Source organism: Myripristis murdjan, chromosome 8 (assembly GCF_902150065.1).
Source record: "Myripristis murdjan chromosome 8, fMyrMur1.1, whole genome shotgun sequence".
Taxonomy (NCBI): Eukaryota; Metazoa; Chordata; class Actinopteri; order Holocentriformes; family Holocentridae; genus Myripristis; species Myripristis murdjan.
The window spans coordinates 24,698,215-24,721,877 of record NC_043987.1 but is presented as its reverse complement, the minus strand read 5'-3'; the positions used below and the strand labels follow the sequence as shown (position 1 = coordinate 24,721,877).

General features: G+C 43.2%; 3 protein-coding genes across 4 annotated transcripts; 1 reads left to right on the top strand and 2 right to left on the bottom strand.

The window, feature by feature from the left end:
• The first annotated feature begins 4,624 nt into the window (after positions 1-4,624).
• Positions 4,625-11,901, top strand: fkbp10a (FKBP prolyl isomerase 10a). Its single transcript, XM_030056993.1, has 10 exons — positions 4,625-4,954; positions 5,929-6,074; positions 6,520-6,709; positions 6,851-6,996; positions 8,037-8,226; positions 9,781-9,926; positions 10,036-10,225; positions 10,484-10,626; positions 10,730-10,893; positions 11,018-11,901. The coding sequence occupies exons 1-10, from the start codon at positions 4,758-4,760 to the stop codon at positions 11,204-11,206; spliced, it is 1,701 nt and encodes a 566-aa protein (XP_029912853.1). The 5' UTR covers positions 4,625-4,757; the 3' UTR covers positions 11,207-11,901.
• Positions 11,902-11,959: 58 nt separating this feature from the next.
• Positions 11,960-17,864, bottom strand: LOC115362978 (cytosolic 5'-nucleotidase 3). Of its 2 annotated transcripts, none has more exons than XM_030057023.1 (9): positions 17,712-17,864; positions 17,154-17,252; positions 16,955-17,024; positions 16,796-16,842; positions 15,650-15,735; positions 14,981-15,070; positions 14,700-14,862; positions 14,343-14,543; positions 11,960-13,367 (listed from the first exon to the last, which is right to left on the bottom strand). In XM_030057023.1, the coding sequence occupies exons 1-9, from the start codon at positions 17,724-17,726 to the stop codon at positions 13,257-13,259; spliced, it is 882 nt and encodes a 293-aa protein (XP_029912883.1). In that variant the 5' UTR covers positions 17,727-17,864; the 3' UTR covers positions 11,960-13,256. The 2 variants fall into 2 exon arrangements, with proteins under 2 accessions (XP_029912883.1, XP_029912884.1); XM_030057024.1 differs by lacking the exon at positions 17,712-17,864 and adding an exon at positions 17,334-17,503.
• Positions 17,865-18,678: 814 nt separating this feature from the next.
• Positions 18,679-22,892, bottom strand: LOC115362953 (kelch-like protein 11). Its single transcript, XM_030056977.1, has 2 exons — positions 22,322-22,892; positions 18,679-22,104 (listed from the first exon to the last, which is right to left on the bottom strand). The coding sequence occupies exons 1-2, from the start codon at positions 22,864-22,866 to the stop codon at positions 20,520-20,522; spliced, it is 2,130 nt and encodes a 709-aa protein (XP_029912837.1). The 5' UTR covers positions 22,867-22,892; the 3' UTR covers positions 18,679-20,519.
• Positions 22,893-23,663: the final 771 nt, after the last annotated feature.

Here is a 23,663-nt window from a genome sequence, read left to right as displayed (position 1 = left end):
GGGGTGTTTTGCTGGTGACACTGTTGGGGATTTATTCAAAATTGAAGGCACACTGAACCAGCATGGCTACCACAGCATCCTGCAGCGACATGCCATCCCATCCGGTTTGCGTTTAGTTGGACGATCATTTATTTTTCAACAGGACAATGACCCCAAACACACCTGCAGGCTGTGTAAGGGCTATTTGACCAAGAAGGAGAGTGATGGAGTGCTGCGGCAGATGACCTGGCCTCCACAGTCACCGGACCTGAACCCAATCGAGATGGTTTGGGGTGAGCTGGACTGCAGAGTGAAGGCAAAGGGGCCAACAAGTGCTAAACACCTCTGGGAACTCCTTCAAGACTGTTGGAAAACCATTTCAGCTGACTACCTCTTGAAGCTCATCGAGAGAATGCCAAGAGTGTGCAAAGTACATAACTCCACATGTGTTCATTCATAGTTTTGATTCCTTCAGTTAGAATCTACAATGTAAATAGTCCTGAAAATAAAGAAAACGCATTGAATGAGAAGGTGTGTCCAAACTTTTGGCCTGTACTGTATATATATATATATATATATATATATATATAAACTGTCACACTTGCAATTTGTTGCAATGCTTTTTATTGATTACATCAGGTCTGAATTGTATGTTAATACACTTCAGGACAAGATGTACGATGGTGGACTGCCTATAGCCTCCAACCGGCCAAGCGACCAGCTTTGCAACTCAACCACTGACAAATTGTTTTCTGGTCATCAGTGCAGCACGAGTCAATTAGGGCTCTTCCTTAAAAACGCCAATAATTGCAAGTGCTAAGCAGGCGCTGAAAATGACACTGAAAGCAATTATCAGTGGTGTAGTTACAAATGGTAAGGCAACCACAAAAGCTGCAAACAATACGATGTCAAAACCAAACAGCCAGGCCACTTTCTTGTAAATCCAGCGCTGCAGTGTCTTCAGGTTTTCCTTGGCGCTGCTCCGAAGTCCAGCCATCCTGGAGCGGATCCTCTTACACAGGCTGGGGCGTTTGGCTTCGCCTTTGTCCTGTGGGATCAACGCGTCCAGCTGTCTCCTGCAGGTGAATGACTTGTTCGATATCACATCCAGACGCTTCATCAGCTCCAGGGCTTTTGATGCGTTCGGACTGCGAGATATCAGTTGTGCTATTTCATCACAACTCTTCATAACGCTTCCTATGATATCGCGCCACTCTTTGGCTTCTTTCTCTGTGACCACGGCTCCGCTTTGCTCAGCTGGCGCTGTGTTTCTAGAGAGGAGGCCGGCCTGCAGCTGGGAGGTCTTGTCTGACACCTCTTTCACGATGGCTTCAAGGATGTGCACAAAGTCAGTGATGCTGTGCTTGTTTGCGCCGCTCATGTAGGCGCGGAGGGTGTCGATCGTCTCAGTCCTGGCTGTGGTGGCAGACGGGTCGGACCAGCTGCTGTGTCCAGCTGGAGATGTCTTTGGTGAGGGGAGCGGGTTGCAGCCCTCGGCCTCGGCAGTGGTGAGTCCTGAGGCATCTTGTTGCGGCTCGGTGGGGGTGGCCGCCGCGGTCTCATCCGGAGGAGACTCTGGATGGACCTTCTTGTCTTTCTTCAGGGAAGAAAGTTTGTGGCAAAACAAGTTCCTCACACGCTTCATGTTGAGAATACCGGCTATGCACACAGACAGGTCCGTGTAGACCCTTTACATATAACTCTGTGGGCTCTGACGTCATTGTCCATACCATGACGTAGGATATGTGCAATGTTGGGCAGTAGCGGCGTTACAAGTAGCGAAGGTACTAGTTTAACATCATTTCTCAGTAGCGTGTCCATAACGGTCTTCTTTGTGACGTCACATACCTGTCCGGACCTGCGCGTGTCGCTGACAGACGGTCTTCTTTGTGACGTCACATACCTGTGCTAAGTTTGTCTGCTGCAGGTGATGATGATGACAGATGAGAAGGAAGATGATGTGTGCGTGTGACGCAGGGGTGAACTGGCCATCGGGCACACCGGACATTTGCCTGGTGGGCCGATGTGCTATGTGGGCCGACAGTCCGTCCCCCCGACACTTTTTTTTAATTATTATTATTTAAATAGCTGACTGGCCCATACAACCAGTAGATCAGCGGCCCGATTGACACTGGGCTGGCCCAATCACATTGCTAAACAACTCCTTTTGCATAGTTTGTTCCGGCCTGCATAATGATTTCGGCTGATTTGGTGCTGTTGAGTTATTAAAGTAATAGTCTCTTTTAATACAAAAATATGTTTTCAAATAAAAAAAACATTACCTTGACGGTGTTGACAAAAACAAAGTAGCCTAATAACTGGGAAAACGCCTGTTTTATGGAAAAAATGCAAAATGAGGTTGCACCGGTACATTGCTGAACAGGCAAGACCTTGGCCTATAACGATATACCTTCAGATTTTGTAATTTAACTCACTTTTTTTTTTTCAAAATTAAAACCTGTTTTATCCAAATTCCCAAGAATCAGTGTATTATAACAGTAAAATAAGAGTCTATATGAAAATATGAAAATTAAAAAAAAACAACTTCAAAACAACATATTTTTCTTACAATATAAAAAGGACTCATTTTTTTTATATTATGCTTTTACAAAAAAAAAAAAAAAAAAAAAAATGGTGTTACTACTCAGTAACTGAAATGTCCAATTTCAAGATAATTATTTATCAATGCAGTTATTTGATTGGTGTCTTTCACATCATACCCACCCCAGATTTAATAATTAAAAAAAAAAAAAAAAAAAAAAAGTTGTGGCATCTGATTTAATGAGGACAATAAAAGTATTAATGGAGCCCCAATTTCTCCCTGCTGACCAATGTAATCTAAAGAGCTACGTTCAGTTATTTGGTACTGAAAATTACAAATATGACTCTTTTACTATGAAGGTAAAATCCCCCCACTTCCACTGTTGTGTCTAACTCTGTCTAACTTGATGCAGACATCCCAGTTAAAGTTTGGTCTGCAGCTGGGTGTCAGCAGGAGGCAGAGGATCATCTGTGCCTCCATTTTCCCTGGGTCATAACACCCACATGACTGGGTAACCACAAGTTTACACATCATTTATTATTCTATTTATCGCCAACAATAGTGCTTAAAAACGTTAATACTGTGCACATTTATATATTTTTTTTAATTGTAGCAGCCAGGCATTTAGTTCTCATTATGAGGAAATAAATTCAGATTTGGTTTTAGGGCACCAGGATTACAAACTTGTTTTAGTTGGGTCTTTTGTCAATTTTTCTGCTGCAGGCCACTTCTCTGGAATTTTCTGCCCTTGGTTATAAATATCCATCCACATTCCACACAAAACCTACATGCCGAGACATGGGATGGCCAGTATGAGATCCATATGGCTGACGAATCACAGTTTGCCCGTGGTGACTGCAATATCAGAATAAAAGTGTGATATATTTGTGGACTCACTGCGCTGCTGCAGTCCTCATATTGGATTTTAGGACCCAGAGGAAACAGGATTTTTTTTTTTTTCCTGAGGCAGGCACATATGCACAGAAGCAGTCCAGTGACTAATAATTCCTTACATGTAGCACAGAAAAATGTCCTGCCCCCAGGCTTGGTTTTGCTTTGCCAAAACTAAACCAAGGATGAATTTGGGTTATGAGCCAGCTGCTTTATAATTTTCTGTCCACCTCATCCATTCATGAAATCATGAAGCCAGACATTACACGTTTGCAGAATCCATCAGAAGGTGGGTGGGGGCCCGGGGGCCACAGGCTCCTCCTGCTCCTCTTCATGCGAGCGCAGGCCAGGACCGCTGCGTCAAGCCGTGCAGAGAGCGACACGACCAAACCGGAAACACGACCGGCTCTGCCTTCCAAATAAAAGCATAAAATAAAAGCAGGGTTTTCCGGTCATAAGAAAAGCAGATTTTATAATCGTGTGTGTCAATTGACTGAGTGTGAGATATGCGTGGTTCATTATTATTTGTGCTCATCAGTTATACTGGTATTAGAGAATATCAACTTATTCTATGAACCAACTGTGATCATTTTTTACTAAATATACCTTCTTGCATATCAGCATTATCGGTATAACGTTGCTTTTTAGTTTTTTAGTTGACTTTCTTTTCAGCAAAATGCAATCCATCCACTGATTAGATTAACTTAAACTGTGCTGATGCTCCTCTATTTTTTTAATTATTTATCTGGAGTCAGAGTATGGGCTATGCCGGCCCATGAGCTATACATTAACATATATTCTATATATAATTATAAGTTGAATTTATATATATTATACAAATGTTTTCCATAAGGCTGGACCCAGTGCCGGGTATCAGGGACTGCCACATGGAAATTATATTTCAAATTATAGGCTAAATTATGAGTAAACATCTATTGTGTGTTCTATAGACATATTTTATATAAGTTAGAGTATGCAATAGGTTTTTTTTTCTTCTTATATTCTTTGTATTGATCGACTTCATATATTTATTTCGTTGTTTTTGTGTTTTGTTTTTCTAAAGCTATATAGGCTATGTTTCTCTGTTCTAGTATTGAGATGTATAGCCATCGATCAAACGTCAGGGGGGAGTTTTATTTTGGAAATCAAGCACCGGAAGTTGTATTTGCGTTTGGCTGGCTTGACACTTTTGGCCCGTGGCAGCGGGTGAGCTCTCCTCTGTATGTAACTTTGTGAGCACTGAACTGGCTCTTTGCCTCTCCGTGGACGCAGCAGTCGGCCAGCGGGGCAGCCTCGTCCCTGCTCTCCTCGGCTCTCCTCTCGCTGTTCCTCCGTCTTGTCCCAGATGGAGCTGGCGCTATGTCTCCTCCTGCTGAGCCTTCATGTCGCTGCGGTGAGGTGCAGCCCCGGCCCGTTACTGGATGTTGTCATCGATCGCTACGACATACCCAGGTGGTGTCCCAGGGAGGCGCAGACCGAGGACTTTGTGCGTTATCACTTCAACGGCACTTTCTACGCCGACGGGAAGAAGTTTGACTCCAGGTGAAATAAATACGAACAACTATCACGCAGCTGCTTTCACATCTGACAACCACATCTGTTGCATGTTTTTGCGTGTAAAGTCTGAAATATGATCCTAAAAGACTTCCCCGCATGTTACCGTGCGCCGTAAGGTCTATGGTAGCCCTATAATAAGTCTCAGAGGTAAATTATGAATATTATAGAAATGTGAGCAGTGATAGGAGTTTGTGATAACTTCTTCCTGCTGGATTCATGCTTGCAGCCCAGTTGCTGCAGCCAAGACAGTTCATAGCTGCAGACGTGTCCAACACACTGGCTCTCTATCTGTCAAACAATGCAATTATCTAACCTAAATGAGGTCTTATTGTGGCTTTATACTGACTTTCATCTCTCCCTTGGTTACTGTACACATAGATCATGTTTTTCCCTTCTTAGTTTTTTGCTGGGTCATGAGGTTGGTCATATAAATAATTGTAATGACTCAGAGAACCACTTAATTTGTTAAAATGAAATCTGGCCAATCACACTAAAAAAAAAAAAAAAAAAGCCATGGTGATTCTTGTAAAGTTCTTTTATTATCCTGATCTGGAGCATGCCATGCTTTCTTTACAGCACCATAAACCTTCTCATAAATCTGCAGAACTAGTGCTGGGTATTGGCAAGGAGCTCGTGATGCAATCCACATCCCAAAACATGGGCCACGATATGATTTGTATCACGATTCACTGCAGTATTCTACAAAATTGACTGAAAAATCATATACATAGCTCAAAGTACAAATTGTATAACACCTGGATAGTCTAATAAAATGTATAATATGATAAATCAGGTGACAAACAGACTCAAAACTGCTGTATCCAGAACTGAGAAGCCTTAAAATGTGACTCTCTCTCATTCGGGCATCAATTTCAAGAACTGTTTGACTTCATCATCTGTACTGGCATCTGTCTCTTAATATGCCCCACATCCTCCTCTTCCTCGCTGTCCCTCTGCAGTCATGACCGTGGTGCTGCCTTCATCAGCCAGATCGGCCTGGGCAGGCTGATCACGGGGATGGACCGAGGGCTGCAGGGCATGTGCGTCAACGAGCGCAGAAGGATCACCGTCCCGCCTCACCTCGCCTACGGGAGCATCGGGACAGGTGCAGGGAGAACTTTGTCCTCTTACAGCACAGAAAACCTCAGAGCGGATTGTTTGAGCATAGAGCTGGGCAACATACTGATATTAAATCGATATCATGATATGAGTCGATATATCGTCTGTGATTTTGGATATCATACCGTGGCATAAGTGATTGTAAAGGTTGCATTACAGTAAGGTGATGTCATTTTTTGAACTCACCATATTGTTCTACCTGTTCTACTATTTGCCTTTACCCACTCAGTTATTATATTGGTATTACTGATGGTTGTTTATCAAAATGTCATAGTGTAAGTATGTTGTGAAAGCAGCAATAGCCATCCCCAAAATATCATTACAATATCAAGGTATCTGGTCAAAAATATTGTGATTTTTTATTTTTTTCCACATCGTCCAGCTCTATAGCAACTGTAAGTCTGGTTTATCTCAATTGTTCTCTCTGCTAGGTGGTGTTATTCCTGCCGATGCTGTGTTGGTGTTTGACGTCCTCCTGCTGGACATCTGGAACACAGAGGACAAGGTCCAAACCCGCACGCTCAGCAAGGCGGCCAGCTGCAGCCGCACCGCCGCGGCATCAGATTTCATCCGCTACCACTACAATGGCACGCTGCTGTGCGGGAAACCCTTTGATTCCAGGTGAGACATAGGCCTACAGGCCTGAAATATTTCAGTCTTTCAGGAAGACTGTTTGAAGATGAGAGATTAGGTTTAGTTTGTTCTGCTGTCTTTTATGAAATGCATTTTCTGACAATGTCCATCGTTGTGTGTTTCACTCAGCTACTCCAGGAATAGGACATACAACATCTACTTGGGACAGGGCGAGGTCATCAAAGGCATGGATGAAGGCCTGCTCGGCATGTGTGTAGGAGAGAGACGGCTCATCATTATCCCGCCCTTCCTGGCATACGGAGAGAAGGGCTATGGTACTAATTAATTCTAGATGGCTTTGGCCAGTGTCACCTGCCAAGAGTAAAGAAACTAACAGTAATAATAATAATCACCTGCCAAGCAATTATAGTGTCATTATAGTACTTTTCATTTGTTTTTAATTTCATTTTTACATTTTATTTTCAGTATCAGTTTAGTTTTAATTAAAAAGATTAATTAAAGCAGGTTTGTTAGGTTTTTTTTAAATTTTAGTTTTAGTTTTTATTTATGAAAATGCTTAGTTTCAGTGTAAGCTTAGGTCTTTTTTGTAATATGGGGTATTTCTCAGATTCCAAAAAGTGCTAAAAAGTAAAGTAATAAAAAAGTAATAAAAGCTCAACAAAACGGCATACTGTTTTAAAAAATGTTTTCACTTAGGATAGATAAACAACTAAGTAAACTAACAGTGATGAAAGCTAAAGATGTGTTCTCCATAATTTTAGTTTTAGAGTTTTGTAAACCCATAATACAGTTTTAGTCGGTTGCCATTTTTTGTAAAGCCTCGTTTTTGTTTTTATTCCAGCTGACGAAAATGTTTTTTCACAGCCTGTTTTTGTTTGTTTTGTTCGTCAGTTTTCCTTAACCTTGCTGCCAGGAATGTTTTTTTTTTTTTTTTTTTTTTTTTCTCTCATATGAGCCAGTGGTGTTTTGTAGGTTGAATCAGGTACTGTGTGAAATATTCCACAAAGAGCCGAGTGCAGATGGAGAGTTTTAGTTTAAAACGTACAGTGATTTGTTTTTCACGTCTTCATCTTATTTTTTTTTTTTTTTTTTTCGTTTGGGGTGGCCTCCATCATGGTCTGTGTCACCACTTGAGTGTAGCATTGAACTTTATCTAACACTGAGTAACTTCAAATGTTTTCATCTCAAAAAGTTACCTGCCACTGTAGTGTGTGACCCTTGACCATTGATTTCAAAATTTTAGTTGGTAGATGTCAATTTGGGACGCTGGCTGCGGCCTGTTGTTGTATCTCAGTAATTGTCATTTGCAGATTACACTGGCAGTCCCCACAGACACTTACCTCCATCCCAACAGGCACCATGATCCCTCCTCAGGCGACGCTGGTGTTCGAGGTGGTGATGGTGGATTTGTTCAACCCTAAAGACAATGTGACTGTGGAAGTGAAGGAGGCTCCCGAGGTCTGCACCCGTAGGACCGTGGTAGGAGACTACATCCGGTATCACTACAACGGCACTTTCCAAGACGGCACGGCCTTTGACTCGAGGTAAACCTGCAGTTAGCTGTTCTCATCGCAGCATGAGAACTCGATGTGTTGATCTAAAGTCACTGGAAATCTTTCAGGCTCCAGTTACTGCCAAAAGTATTCTGGGTGTGTACAGAGCAACTTGTGCTTGGAAGTTACGCTTAGTGCTTGCACCTTGTTGTCCTTGCAAACAAATTTTGCACTAGATGAATAAATGAATCAACAGTCTTCTGGTTCAAACAGGAGCTGAAGGTATGCACTTTCACTTGGTTAGCGACCTTATGGAGAAATACTAGTTTGTATAGAAGCAGGGTGTTCAAACCACAAAGAACTGTGTGCATATATTTCTATTTTGATATGTTAACAAGCGCAGGCCCTCGACCGCCGGTGGCCCAGTGGCTTGGTGCAAGTCAGGGGAAGGATGGGTTTTGTACATTTTAGTCTGAGGGTGGTGCTAGAGAAAAGGCTAGAGAGAAGGGTTTGTCCTGTGAGCTGCATAAACCTGTTTTCCAATTTCATGACAATCTGCTCAATAGATTTTGAGGTATCAAATTTGACATTTTATCCTAAAGGTGGACCTACAGGAAAGGTCACAAGTGGAATCTTCCATTAGGGGTATGAATACACTTATCAAATATTGTGGCAATCCAGTAATTATATTTAGTAATATCTTGTGTGCAAATGTGTCACTTTTGCCTGAGGATGATGCTACAGTGCAGGCCATGGGGTCTCCAAAATTGACGGGAAGCATGAATGTGCTAATCCATGCAATAGATACTGAGATATTGTGTGTGAGCCAAATTGTGCCTGATGGTGGTGCTAGAGGGAAAGGTCATGAGGCCACCAAAAGTCACCGGTTTCATCACCTGAGGAGCTTGAACGTGCTCGATTCCACGACAATCCAGCCAGTAGATCCCGAGAAAGCAAATTTGACATTTTGGTCTGATTTAGAAATATGTGGTGCACAAGTCAAATGTTTTGCCTGAGGGTGGCCTTAAAGGAAAGGTCATAGGGTCACCACAAGATCAGTTTTTCCTTGGGGAGTATTTAAGTACTTAACAAATATCATGGCAATCCACTGATTACATTTTGTGATGTTTTCTGTGCATAGTGGACATTTTGGCCTGAGGCTGGCACCAGGGATTTCACTGATGTTGATGTAGTTAAATCGTCCAGGTCTGTTTTATTGCCTTTGGTCTTGAACATGGCAATCCAGATCCATACTAAAACTGTTTGTTTGGATAACTTAAAGTGCCATGACATCCAGCGCTTTGGTTGGCTCTCCATTTGGACGTGTACTGCCAAAAGTTTTGTGTAAAAAGTGGTTTGTGGTTGCAGAACTTAAGCATCATGTAAATGAGGTGTAGCTGTTAAAAATACAGATGCAGTGATATCACTTTACAGACTAGACTAGACTTTTCACATAATTCATTTACAAGTACATTTGTTTACATGTTTAATTTGCAAAATACAAGTACTAACCTGGATTTACAAGCATAAGCTGCTACGTATAAAAATCCTCACAGGTACAGGTAATAATTTGAGCCCATAAATCTCTGACTCTTTCCTTGGCAGCTACCAGCGAAACAGTACCTACAACACCTATATTGGTAAGGGCTACGTGATCTCAGGAATGGACAAAGCCCTGCAGGGACTGTGCATGGGAGAGAAGAGGAGGATCACTGTGCCCCCTCACTTTGCTTATGGAGAAAACGGAGTCGGTGAGTCTGAAACTTGCATTTGCGGGGGTTTATAAGTAAAGCAAGACTGGCTTGTTAGTGGAAGTAACTCTCCTCTGTGGTTTAATCTGTATTTTCCCTTCCCTTGTAGAGAACCTCATTCCCAGCTCCGCTGTGCTAATCTTTGACATCCACGTCATTGACTTCCACAACCCCAACGATCCGGTCCAGATCAAGGTCATCTACAAGCCTGAGGAATGCAACATGACCAGTGAAGCTGACGATGTGATTCAGTACCGTTACAATTGTTCCTTGATGGACGGCACCCTGCTGTACTCCTCGTGAGCGCTCCCCCTGGTTCATGCATGTAATCACTGCTGGCTCATTGTCTCACAGATTACTTTAGGCCTGAGAACGCAGATACAATACAGATACTGTATCCATGGCAGCCACACTTACACCTGCATGACTTGAGGTTTTCGGTATATGGAGAAGTTCTCTACAGTAGCAATGTATACTATTTTTATAACATAGTGTTGTTGCAGGAGTATTCACGTAGTTTTTCATTTCTGGCTGCACCATGATTAACTCTCCCCCAGGGACCATTACGACTCGGCTCCCATCACAACGCTCGGAGCAAACAAGGTGATCCAGGGTCTGGATGATGGTTTGAGGGGCATGTGTGTGGGTGAAAGGAGGGAGGTGGTCGTCCCACCCCACTGGGGGCACGGAGAAGGCGGAGGTCAGTTTACGCATCTGCTCAAATCACGTAATGCATGACCTGCATGTTTACTCTTCCTTTCCTTTCCCCTTACTCATTGTTTCCACCAACTCGGTGTCTGCAGCCAGAGGCGTTCCCAGCAGCGCTGTGCTCTTCTTTGAGCTGGAGCTGCTGGAGCTGACGAAGGGTGTGCCTGAGGGTTACATGTTTGTGTGGCTTGGGGACGGCCCAGATCCTCTCTTCCCTGCCATGGACCTCAATGGTGATAAAGAGGTTCCTCTGGAGGAGGTAAGCAAACAAGCAATGTCAATCCAAGTTTAGAAAACGCCTGGCCAAGCCTGAAATCACCTGCTAAGCATAACAATCAAAGCAGCATCTCTAACAGTGCTGCTCCATCTTATGCTGTCTCCAGTTTACAGAATTCATCATGCTCCAGGTGAAAGAGGGCAGAGGTCGCCTTCGACCGGGGATAGATGTTCACAGCATCATCAAGGACATGTTCAACAACCAGGACCGCAACAGTGACGGGAAGATTGTACCAGACGAACTGAAACTGAAGGCAGATGAGGACTCAGAGAACACCAGACGAGACGAGTTGTGAACGAATGAATGTTCATGACGGGCTGGGGAAGACGGGCACGCCAGGGCTGTGGTTGTACTGCCATGTCAGTAGCTGTTGTGCAACTGATTCGTGGGTTGGAAAATATTTGACATGCTGAAGTTGGATCCAGTTGGATAGCCCTAGATTGTTGTGCCTTTAATGAGGAGAGTTGGGCGGTTTTGCAACATTCAACACATTCAATACAACTATTGCAGTAAAATCAAACAGTGAATGCACAGTCCAAACAGCCTGAACAACACTGACAGAACAGGACAACATTTATGCACTCACTGTTTAAGAGTTACCAGTATGTGCAACAAGGGCTACGGGTATTTGAAAATGTGAAAGCAATAAATATGGTCAGTAGAGAGAATGTGCTCTGTGGTGAACACATTTTCTTCCACCATTTACATTGAACTACAGCTATATGGGCTGACACTTCTTTTCAGAACATCTAGCCCATGTATTTTAAATGACTGATGGACTATGGAGCCATGTAAGCAGAGTGAACGCTGTGCCTTATACCCTTCCCCCAGATTAAAAAATAATAATGTAAGGGCCACTGGTTGTATTTTGAGCAGTAACAGAAACTGTATCACAGAAATTCTGTTATAAAATGGTCATGTGTTGTAGATGGTATCTCATAACAAACTTTTATAATAAAATGTAGAAAATACTTTATTCCCACCACACTGTTACTGTAGACCTGCAGCAGAAAATTTGGTGCCTTTTTGCATGAGACAAGATCAGAAACAGATGGAGTCATATTTTATTTCAGACAAGCTGGAGCATGTTAAGAGGTAACCTCTAGGACAGATGAAGAGAAAATAAAATGGATGAATCACTGTGCGTGGCAACCACATTGTCCACGAAGACAAGAAATGTTTGTCATCGGTTTCTATACTGAACACTCAAGAATTACAGTGTTACAAGAGAACATCTTTGCATCGTTTCTCCTCAGAAGCACAGAGTTTACACAACTATGTTTAGGAATATTTGTCCTATTGGCAGCTCAACATTGCTCTGATGTAACATGGACTGGAGTGGATGGTATTAAGGTGAAGTGGGTGTAAATTCTCAAGAAAAACAATGACACAGTCGAGTTGGCAGTCCTTTTGACAACCAGTTGTCTTGGATTAGTAAACAGCCTTAAGGAGATCATGCATTCGATTAAGATTGGTGTGTTGCCTTTGCTTTTCTTTCCTTTAAATTAAGTGCAGTTGTCCTAGTTGACCATTTGGCTGCACTGTGGTGTTACACAAAAGAGATAACCGTTTCCATACAACAACAAAAAAAACATCTATATTGAATCACACAGGAAAAATTTGAATTGGAGGACTTGATATTGTAAAACACTGACAGAGAAAATTTGACGAAATCTACTTCAATTAATGGGTATTACATTTTCAAACTGACATTTCAAACCAAATTACAAAAGTCAAGTGTTGCCCTTCATTCTGTGTGATTTCCTTTCCCTTTATCCTTTAAGTCAAATATAAGAATCTGAAAACAAGACAATAACCGCTGCCTAGGAAAACCTCCTTCCTCCAGAATACAGAGAACAAATCCAAACAACCATAGCTGCATGCACACATTACACTACATTGTGCACATTAGGTAGACTGTGTATATCATCAGTAAAGTTTGGCTTCCACCACAACAGTAAGGTCAACTGGGCACTGAAAACTGTGCAACCCAGCTTCATCTGAAAAGCAGCTTGACTATGAACATGAGTGGAAGGCCAAATAGCTCGTGGGGTGATGAGATGCACATCAGATTTCAGCATACAGTATAGTCTGGCAAAAAAAAAAAAAAAAAAAAAAGACAAATCCAGACACATTCACACAAATGTGGCTTTTAGTAATATGTAAAACATATTTAAAAAAAAAAAAAAAAAAAAAAAAAAAGACAGAAGTAGACATTCTTAGTTGGTTGCAATTAATCTGCTTGCACCCTCTGGACCGGGACTTCCTCAGCAGACGACATGTCCTCTGTGTGGCACTGGATTGCCCAATACTAATTGGCCAGTGAAAGGAACCACTTCCTCAGTTCACTTGTTGCCGGTGAGGTAGAGCAGTATGGCGTTAGGGACATCCATGGTCTCGTCCTTCATCAGCACAATGTCATACGAGTTCAAGTAAGACTGCTTCCTCTCCTCCACCTGAGGTAAATCACATGACGAAAAAATAAGCATACAGACAAACCATAAGAATATAATGATTCTACATAGTGCAACCTGGGAGCCACTGTTAAGCTGAACTTCACTTAAAGCAAAAGTCAGCATTTCAGGGATGTGGGAGTGACATCAGTCCTGCAAGTTAAATGTAATGCCCTTTTAGCAATTGAAGAATGCAAAAATAGTAGCAGTATCGCAGTATACATCTTTGCAACAACAAATATTTCTAATTTGCAACATGCAACATCTACTGGAGCTCTGACTTGTCTCAAAGGTTCCTCAATCAAATCAGATTCGGAGATTCAGTACGATGATTGAACTGTTTGATGATTGTAATTCACAATTCATTAAGACAGCTGTAAAGATTTTAACTGCCAGAGACTAGGAAATGCTTTGCAACTTTGTCGGAATGGTGAGAGCACACAGCTGAACCTCTTATAGCGTACCGATTTATTTTTTAAACATTAGAAAAGGTGAACAGTTATATTCTGAAGCAGATTAAACAACTGAGACCTAAATTCAGAGTCGCTTCAGGGTATGCCCTTGAGTTTTTTTTCTTGTAGAGCGGCACGATCTGTGGAGCGTTGTCAGCAGGAGCAATGCTACTGAATGACTAGGGAAATATTATAAAACCACGACAGGCAGCAGTGTGTCCCTGCGTCTCTGCTCTGTCCACAACTACGGTGGCTATTTGTCACTTTCATCATTAAGGCGCTACACAGTAGGCTACATTCATCTGTTTTATGGTGGCACTGCGATGCATGCTGTCTTAAAAAACAGAAAAATATCAAATAGTCAAATTTCCGATGACCTCTGAACATCATTTAGATCTCAAAAGCAAAAATAAGCATCAAGACTTCTCAAAGGCTGAACTTTACATAGTGTTAATCACTCAACCCCTCCAGAGGAATAGCTGCATCCCCCTTCACCATGATGGGTGAATCAAGGTGTGTGTCCTACCTTGTCATTGAGGAAGCCGATCTTGAGGATGTTCTCCATGTCCTGCACCCCATCGGCCATGGTCAGATCTCCCAGAGAGTCTCCCAGCAGCAGCACGTTCGGCCGCGTCCGCAGCTCCTGGAAGTGGCCTGTGTTGAGCAGAGCGCCCTCCCTCTTGTTGTAGATGTGGATCAGCTCTCCCTTGAAAGCCTTCAACACTCCCTGTACAAGTGAGCCAAGAGTGGGTTAGCTCCGCATCCACAGATGAAGCACGTTCACACATGACCTCGAGGTTCATTCTTTGCTGCCAGCAAGTTTGTGAGACACAGTATAGTTTTGTTTTTTTTTTGTTTTTGTTTTTGTTTTTTTTTTACTCACAGTCTCATCAAAGTCCATGTAGTTAGAGAAGACTTTGACGTTGGGGTGGAAGACTCCAGCCTGGCGAATCACCTCCTCTAGAATGTCTCCGATTCCAGCAGAGAAGATGAGGAGGGGGATGCTGTGTTTATGCAGGTGGTCAAAGAACAGCTGGTAGCCATCCCTGTTGAAACATAAGGTCATTGTTGAAGTTAAACTTCCACTATAAAAAAAAAAAAAAAAAACATCACACAGATGAAGATTTTCCAGCCTTGAGAGAAACCGGCTTTAGGTTTTCTAACCTCAGCATGGCATCAGACTCCCGCACCACCATGGCCAGCAGGTCTTTCTTGATCTTCTGCTGCACCAGAAGTTCATGGGCTTTAGTCCACCTGGGAGATGCAGAAGAATCAGTGTTGTGTAGTCATGCGTACATGAAGAGCGGAGCAGATGAGTTGAGTTGTACTAAAGCCTGTGATACCCTTTCACACCAGACTGGTGACCCCGAAAATATGCCAGGTCAATGTGAAACTGTTGACTCGGGTAACCTGAATCCGCCAAACGTCCTCAGTCAAAACCAGAGTTCATTCACGGGTCAAACTCTGCTCTGACTGATCAGTTCAGTGTTTAAACACTAAACCAGACACGCTGAACACCAAAGCTTTAAACATGGAAATATAAAACTCTACAGTGGGGCTGAGCAATATGAACAAAATCAAAGCTTTTTTTCTTTTTTTTTTTTTTTTTACTGAAAACCTTGATAGGGTCAGCACCGTGTTAAGCCTTCTTTTGGTGGCCAAGTAAACAAAACCAACTTTGCAAGCTGGTAAAACAATGTCTGGAATGTTGTGTCATGTGTGAATGGAGCTAGAGAGGCTTGGTCACAGATGCTTTTTATGGGAAATGGACCAGCATGAGGTTACCAAATTTTTTTTTCATGGTCATGTATGAAGGCTGTATCAGGCACTCACCACTCCACCATGAGGGGCAGCTTCTCCTCTATTGACCGCGCACAGTCGATCTCTATGGGGTAATATGTGTTGAGCAGGTCCTTCAACTGAGGGAGAATGGAGAATACTCAGAAAGATATCCAGTATACTGTGCATCTAAAAAAGACACGGTCACGTTTCAGCTTCTTAGTATTAGAAATTATCTAAGGCGGGAATTTTGATAACTCTCTAATCACAACAGAGATCCATCAGGCAAACATTTTACTTAATATTTAGGGCTGTAATTTTTTGCCCCCTTGGTCCGCTTTACTTTGTCCTTGGGTGCAGTGGTACAATCCAGACACTTAAAATTTAAACTTGTTTTTCTTGTGCAGAACCACAGAGCAAAAGCAGAAATTGTGATTCAGACACTACAATTCTTGTCATACCAACAGAAAGGAGGTAACACTGCCGTCATTCCACCCAGTTAATAATGATCAAGTATGGCATGGCTGAAATAGTTTATCTGTGGAAAGACAAATATTTGAGAAAATAAGAGAATAAGATTTTCTTATAATGCTCAGACTGTTTTCTGGATCAACTTTCCTAAAATTGTGTAGGACCGTGTTTATGTTATGCTGTTTTTTTTTTTCCCACTAAAAAACTTCCTAATGAAGATATTGCAATGCTCATTATGCAAATGAGTAAGACTCTGTACCAGCCTCACTTACTTGTAGCTAATCAAAAAATTGGCATCAAGAGGCTGCAATACTCAGAAAGATATACAGTATACTGTGCATCTAAAAAAGACACGTGTTATTTTCTTCTATTGTTTAAATTGTTCATATAGTATTTTTCTACATTCCTTGTTTATAATTTTTATATTGCTCTTTGGTACTTATTATCTGTATATACTGTTTATAGTGTAAATTATGCTTCATATCTTGCTATCCACTTTGCTGCTGTAATATGTGAAATTTCCCCACCGTGGGACTAATAAAGGAATATCTTATCTTATCTTATCTTATCATTAAGGCATCACATCAGCGTACATACTCATTTGTGGTTTTTGTTTTTTTGTGCAACTGTGGCTGGTAGCACTGGTGACACCAATGTAAAACTGTAACATGAAACCCTGACCACCCAAAGGACATAACACTGTGCATTCTTTTCTCATGCCGGAAATACCTTTTCTTTGCATTCCTCGGTGATAAGCTTGCTATTGTCCAGAATGTCTGCAAATAAAACACACAAAAACACAAATTGTCTCGGCTATGCCTGCACAAAACCAACCCTATTCATATAGCTATATGTCAAATCATGCCTTTTTATAGACATCAGACTTACTGTGACAAGTGGGACACCGCTTCCCGTTATATGCAAATCTTGTTAGTGTCATGTCAAAGTCTGAGATCACCTAAAGTAAAGGGAAACATACAAAATGAAACACATCATACACTGGCCACATGGTGTAGATCTGGAAGCACACACACACACACACACACACACACACACACAAACTGCACAAGATCAGGATCAGATGTACCTGGATGGTGTTGGAGCCAGCCTTCTGCATGGACTGCAGGATCTCCTTCACCCTCTGAGGGTCTCTCATGTGCACCGTGGGGTTGGATAACTCTGCGATCTGTGCAAGAAAATGAAAAATACGCAGGTGTGTTAACAGAGAGTGCACATGTCACGTTGTGTAGAGTTTAACAGCACTAACCAGATGCGTTACCCTCCTATTTGAGTCTAAGTTACGTCGCACAGCTGCAGTAACAACATTAGCCAGGTTACTTTGGTTACTTTCGCTTGTCTGTCGCTAGCATCAAGTTAACAGCAAAGGCAGTTACGTTAGCAGGTGTTGACTACGCTACGTGTCACAAAATGAACCGAGGCATACTGTAAATAAATTAAACACGTGGTGTCATTCAAGCAGACGGTTTAACGAGCAGCATTTCGTAGCTATGACTTTACTGATTTAACTAGCCGGCTAACTAACCTAGCTAAAGTGCGGTTAGCTAACCAAGCTAGCCTGCTAGTTCGTGTACGATGCCTATTTTGGTGCCTCGGCATTTATTAAAAACTGGCTGAGTGTGATTACCATTTCGCCGGACATATGCTTTTTCGGTCAGTATAAGTAAAATTTGACAACAAAGTGTGTCATCCACTGCAAGGTTATGTTGCACTGTGGAGTAAACGACAAGTTCACTCAAACGTTGGCGAGAATGAACCAGGAATGAATGCGGCTGCTGTTGCGTTCACGTGTTGTCAGGAATATCGGAATTCTAACAGAAAGAACTCGGACCACCCGATGAAGCTGAGAATCGGATTGTAAAGTATGACTTTTAGTGAGCAAAATAGACGCTGTGTCCATAATTATAAAGCAAGGATTTTTGGATTTAGTAGATTTTAGTTTATTTTGTGATTTTTACCCCTACCAAAAAGCACTTGAATGGGAGTATTTGTCGTATGAATGTCGTTTTTTTCCGACTTGCGTACTCGGAGGTAGTACGTGACGGAGAACGCCTGAACGCACCAGTTCTTCTTGCATAACTTGAGGAGGGAGGGACATGTAGCCTTTTCTTTTTCTTTCTTTTTCTTTTTTTATTTAATTGGAAAAACTCAGTGTACTCAGTGCTCTCCCCCAAATTACAAAGCACTGATATAAATGGCTCCCAGCTCTCCTTGGGATCCAGGCTCATTAAAACCTACTGAAGGCACAGGAACAAGTTTGTGTCCAATAATCATAAAGAATCATACTTTATTTTTCTCATCATGACTCTCTTGAAGTGTGGTATTCACATATTATTATGTCTGTTATTATTATTAGTAGTGCTATCAGTAATAGTAGTAGTCTTTATGTCAGTAATAGGAAATTCAACACTTTGTAGCCTTGTGTAACAACATATGACAGTGCTGTGTAGGCTATACTGCATAAATACTATAAATTCAGGTTTATGCAATCAACATTTTTCAGGCTCAGGCTACATAAAGATGCATGTTGCTTCTAGGTACCATAGCTATTTTAACTTCCAACGCAGAAATGATACAGCGGATCAACCAGCATCTGTCTTAGAAAAAGGACTTTAATTGCAAGTGATGACATTAGCATTTCTTACATCCAATATAAGGACACAATGTCAGACTATCACATGCAAAGCAAAATATATAGCTTATTCCATTCAATATTTGCAGTGCTATTTAAGTTGTCCATAAAGTGGAAATGAATATCATTTCTGCCTTCCTCTAATGCTATAAAGGCGCCGCATGGATAGCGCTTGAGTTTCCGAATGTCATCCATACACATTCACGATGACATTCCATCTTTTATTGTCTACGTGTCTTGTTCCTTCTCATCCTACTGATGATTATCTTTGGAGGGTGACAGGAGACCACAAAACAACACCGCAGGATCTCTAAGATGCACCCAAACTGGGAGTGAAGTACAGCAAACATATAAGACTTTACAACACATTGAACGTGGAAAACAAAAGCGCCGATAATCATAACATATTTGTCAAGCAAAACTGATTGGCAGGAAGCTAGATTAAACAATGGATTTCCAAAATACAATCACCTTGTCTGCAGTGGAACCGATGAAGTCAGCAAAGTCAAAGTGCAACAGCAACTGACTTCAACCAACACTTCTTAAGACTTTACAAAGGATTCGATGTCAGAAAGTGCACTACTAGAGAAGCTTTTGCCATCTTTGCAAAATGTCAATTAACCCCTGCAAATATGTACGCACACACACACACACACACACACACACACACACACACTCACTCACTCACACACACTTTCCATACATCTTTCTTCAACACATGGGAATGCAATGAGCAGTGGACTGCCAAAGTGCAAAAGAAAGGAATGATCAATGCATGACTGAGAACTGGAGCAAAATGTGGGAGAGGAGAACGTTACACCGATCAGACGCCTCAATGGTCCAAGCCAGAAATACAGGAATGAAGAATCGACCTGTTCTTTTTAAGCCGTTGATGAGGTAATCACACTGGAATGATTTCATAACATCTTTTCTGCATGGTCTAGAGATTACAGATCTCTCATCATTTCACCACTTCAAAAAAAAAAAAAAAAACAAAAACAAAAAAAAAAACGGGAGAAAGATTACTGACAGTTAGGTGTTACATTAGCAACAAAAATGAGAGAAATAAAATATTGAAACCTTTTGTAGGGAAACTGAAATCTAAATGCACAACTATCACTAATATTTTAATATCAACAGCCTTTCTCTTTCTATTCATGTTTAGTTAGGCTATAGGGTAATAAGCAGAGCCATTCAATCAGAGCAATTATGATATAAAGCACCTCTGAGCCTCGAGACTACAGCTTCTGACTGCTGGACTGATGTTACACGTGCATGAAGAGATTGTCACAGTGTTACTATGGAATGTGACTTCATTAAGCTAGCTGGATTTGATGTAGGAATGTAGATACCACAAGTATCATAGCCTACAGGCATAAAACAGAGGGATGTAAAATATCCATATAAATGTATACATATACAGGTTTATACTATGTATTTACAAACAGATACACATCTTCTGAGCCGACATATGTGGCTGAAGGGTGATCAGCCGTCGGCCACTGTATAACACTCTTATTCACATGTTTACATTCGCCATATCCTCCCACACAGACCAACAGCTGGTCAGTACGGGCTTGCCCACACGTCTCATGGCCTTCATCAAACTAGTCACTAACACAGCACAGCATGAGAGCTGATGGCACAGTTCAGTTTAATGACATCCAATATGAGAGCAACACAGGGCCCGCTGCAGCATATTATGAGTGGGGGTCGAAGATGATGGCTGCCATGGAATGGTGCTTGCAGTGTGTCCTTGGAAAGGGGTTTGTAGTCCTTCAATGTGGCTGGACAGAGACTTGCTCAGCACTCTATCTGCGACTGGAGCTGCCGGCGCAGGGTGAGGGTGCGCCGGTGCAGCTGCTGCATCTGCTGCATGCGATCTCGCTGCCGTGCCAGGTTCTGGGGCATGGGGTAACGCTGGCAACCGTACAGGAAACGGTACGGGATGCGGACATGGCAGGCAGTGGCTCGGCAGCGAGGCTGTGGCATGGGCGGTAGCAGCATCCAACGCTTCCTCTCAGCACAGTAGCGGTAGGCCTCCTTGCGGTACTGCTTGTCCACATCGTCGCTGTTCTTCCAGCCTCCAATGATGAAGACGTCCTCATCAAAGTGGCAGATGGCAGCACCCTCAATGCTGGTGACCTCTGGTGGAAGACTCTCCAGGATCTCATCTGAGATGCGCACGCTGATCTTCTGCCTGGCAACTTCATCCCGAACCGTGTAGCTCTTGGGGCAGCAGGAGGCTGTGTGGTAGAAGTTAGTGGACGCCACAGCCATCTGGAAGATGCAATAGTTGTCGATGAGGGGCAAGGAGTCAACATCCTGCCACTGGCGGCTCTCTGTGTCATAGCGAGTGGTCACTGTCTTCAGTCCATCCTCATTATCGGTGTCAACAGGTGTGCGTGCCGTGACGTACACATAGCGGTCCTCCACACTCACTGCCTTCACATCCCGGAGGATCTTGGGTGCAGATTCAAGGTTGTGCCACTTATCCTGCTCGGGCTCGTACACACTCACATCTTTGAAACCTGGACTGAAGTTGCCGTGGCCACCGATGCTGTACAAGATATCCTTAATGCAGGTGAGGCCAAAGGAGTGCTTGCGCGTAGTTAAGTTGCTCACTTGCTCCCAGGTGTTGCGATTGGGGTTGTAGCGCTCCACCGTCTTAGCAAATCCTGGTTCCATCGAGCCGGCTACATAGACATGAGATTCTGTGGCAGCGATGGCGTGGCCATCCAGGTGGTTGTGGATGTGTGGCAGGTTGACCCAACGGTCCTCATAAATGAAATAGCCCACACACTCGCTCAGGTAGTCCCCTCCCTCTGACACGCCTCCCACTACCATGATAACATCCATGTTCTGGCCAAAGCGTGGCTGAAAGGAGGCCATGTGGGAAGACCAGAACTCCATGTCGGCTGACTTGAGGTTCTCAAAGCGAATGGCGTGGCCCTCCACAGCTTCTGACACCAACCGCAGACAGGCCTCGTTGGCTGCCACCAGGCGCTCATTCTTCACCACCCTGGTCAGATAGGTGGGCTTGATCTGGGGCAGCCTGAGAAGACGGAAAAGCTCCTCAAAGTAGCGACCTCGCTCCTCCGTGTTCTTCTGCACCCACTTCACCACCGCCTCAAAAAGCACCTCCTCAGAATCCACTGTGATCTCTGCATCAGACAGCCAGTCTCGGACCAGGTGGAAGGGCAGCGTGTAGAACTCGTCGTCCTGGATAACCTTATGGAAGTTGCGGCGGATCATGTCTGCGGCCCGCAGAGCCAGCTGGTCCAGAGTGTACATGTGTGCTAGACTGTGCACCGCCACACAGTTGGTCAGGCTCAGCTTCTTCTTAAGGAACTCACCACAGAAGTCTTTAAGCTGCAGCAGGAGGAACCTATAGCCAATAGAGAGAACACAGCCGGTCAGTACAAGTCAACAGCTCCTAGATGTTACCTCTGGTTTGACTGGGTAGGATTAGGCCGGTCTTGTGTGTGCACATTTAGAGCCATTGAAACAGCCACTTGGGGTGTAGGCAAGGCCTGATTCTTTACCTGTCAAATGCACACACACACACACACACACTCACACACAGACATTAAGTGGAAACATACCTATCAGCCAGCTCCAGCACTTCATGTACATTGCAGGTGCTGACGCGTATTTCTCCCGTGTACATGTACTGAATGACACTCTCCACCGTCTCCGGGTCCGGTCCCAGCTCTGAGCTCCATTCCTTCATCTCCACCCGTCCGGACAGGGACTCGGAGAACTGTCCTCCGAGCAGCGGGGTGAAATAGTCGGTGGCCGCGGCCAGCACGGAGCGGTGGGCTGAAAACTCACAGGTCTGGACGCTGCCAGCAGCCGCTCCGCTGCTGAAGGCCAGCGTCACGTCGCAGAACAAGCCCTGCTTTCTCTGCTCGTTCTGCCGCCGAGACAGCTCCGAGCAGTGGGAGGAGGAGGTGAAGTCCTCGGCCTCTTCCGCGTCCCCGTCCGCGGCAAGGGCGCTGGGTGTGCCGGCACCGCCGCTGCCGCAGCTCCGGGCGGAATCCTCCGGGTTGGGGGCTGCAGCTGCCATTCTGCCGCCAGCACTGGATGTGAGGAGTGGGAAATGAAGTAAACTAGTGTAGGAAAGGAGGCGACATACGCAGCCACACATACATGGACTCAAAATAGTGGCTGACGTTGAAGCCCGTTTCTTAATCGTCGGTTCATATCCGGGAGTTAAAGGTGAACATGCAACAGTAAGATATCCGGAATTACACCCTTAAAATTCACTATAATACAGATCTACATATTTTAGGTGACCTAACAAATATCAAATGTAGATCACTGTAATGACATAAACTTGCAACCTATATTTTAAATCACATTTATGTATTATAATATTGTACATATAGGGCTGATAATTCTTGAGCTATAACCGTGAAAAATGACCAAATATATAAGTATATATGAATATATGAAAATGTGTCGTTTGGCACTGGCGTCGTCATGCGAGTGAAACCAGTAAAGCTTAATTTTACCAGTGTTTTAAATTCATCAACAGGAAGCTGCCAATAAGAAACGTACTTCATTTTCGTAAACAGACAGAATCACTGACATGCGCAGTAGGCAAAAGGCGTTACCGTGTGTGTGACGTGGCCGGTCAGTCCCACAGCTGAGCTCTGCACATGGGGAGAGCTGCTGTGCACCGACTTGTGCAGACTAGCATGCATGTGGTGTCACTGATTACCTGGCTCATTAGGAGTGCATATTATTAAAGCTTGCATTAAAAAAAAAAATAAATAAAAATAAACGCCCTGCAGGAGATGTCAATGTCTACATCTCTTTTCTAACCATCTTATTATAGAACCCGCTTTTCATTTTGGATATTCTAACCAGAAAAAAAGGAAATTTCTGACAATGTATTGAATATGGAAAATAAAGACACCTTGGTTGTGTATAAGTGCACAG

Bases quoted from the DNA above. Each gene is read 5' to 3' on its own strand.
- fkbp10a (XM_030056993.1), top strand. From the start codon at position 4,758: ATGGAGCTGGCGCTATGTCTCCTCCTGCTGAGCCTTCATGTCGCTGCG. The intron at 4,955-5,928 runs GTGAAATAAATA...GTCCCTCTGCAG, and splicing joins GGGAAGAAGTTTGACTCCAG to TCATGACCGTGGTGCTGCCT. The intron at 6,710-6,850 runs GTGAGACATAGG...TGTTTCACTCAG, and splicing joins GGGAAACCCTTTGATTCCAG to CTACTCCAGGAATAGGACAT.
- LOC115362978 (XM_030057023.1), bottom strand. The intron at 16,843-16,954 runs GTAAGTCTGATG...TTTTATTTGCAG, and splicing joins GCGGTGTCCCACTTGTCACA to ACATTCTGGACAATAGCAAG. The intron at 15,736-16,795 runs GTATTTCCGGCA...ATTCTCCCTCAG, and splicing joins CCGAGGAATGCAAAGAAAAG to TTGAAGGACCTGCTCAACAC.
- LOC115362953 (XM_030056977.1), bottom strand. From the start codon at position 22,866: ATGTGTGGCTGCGTATGTCGCCTCCTTTCCTACACTAGTTTACTTCAT. The intron at 22,105-22,321 runs GTATGTTTCCAC...TATTGGCTATAG, and splicing joins GTGCTGGAGCTGGCTGATAG to GTTCCTCCTGCTGCAGCTTA.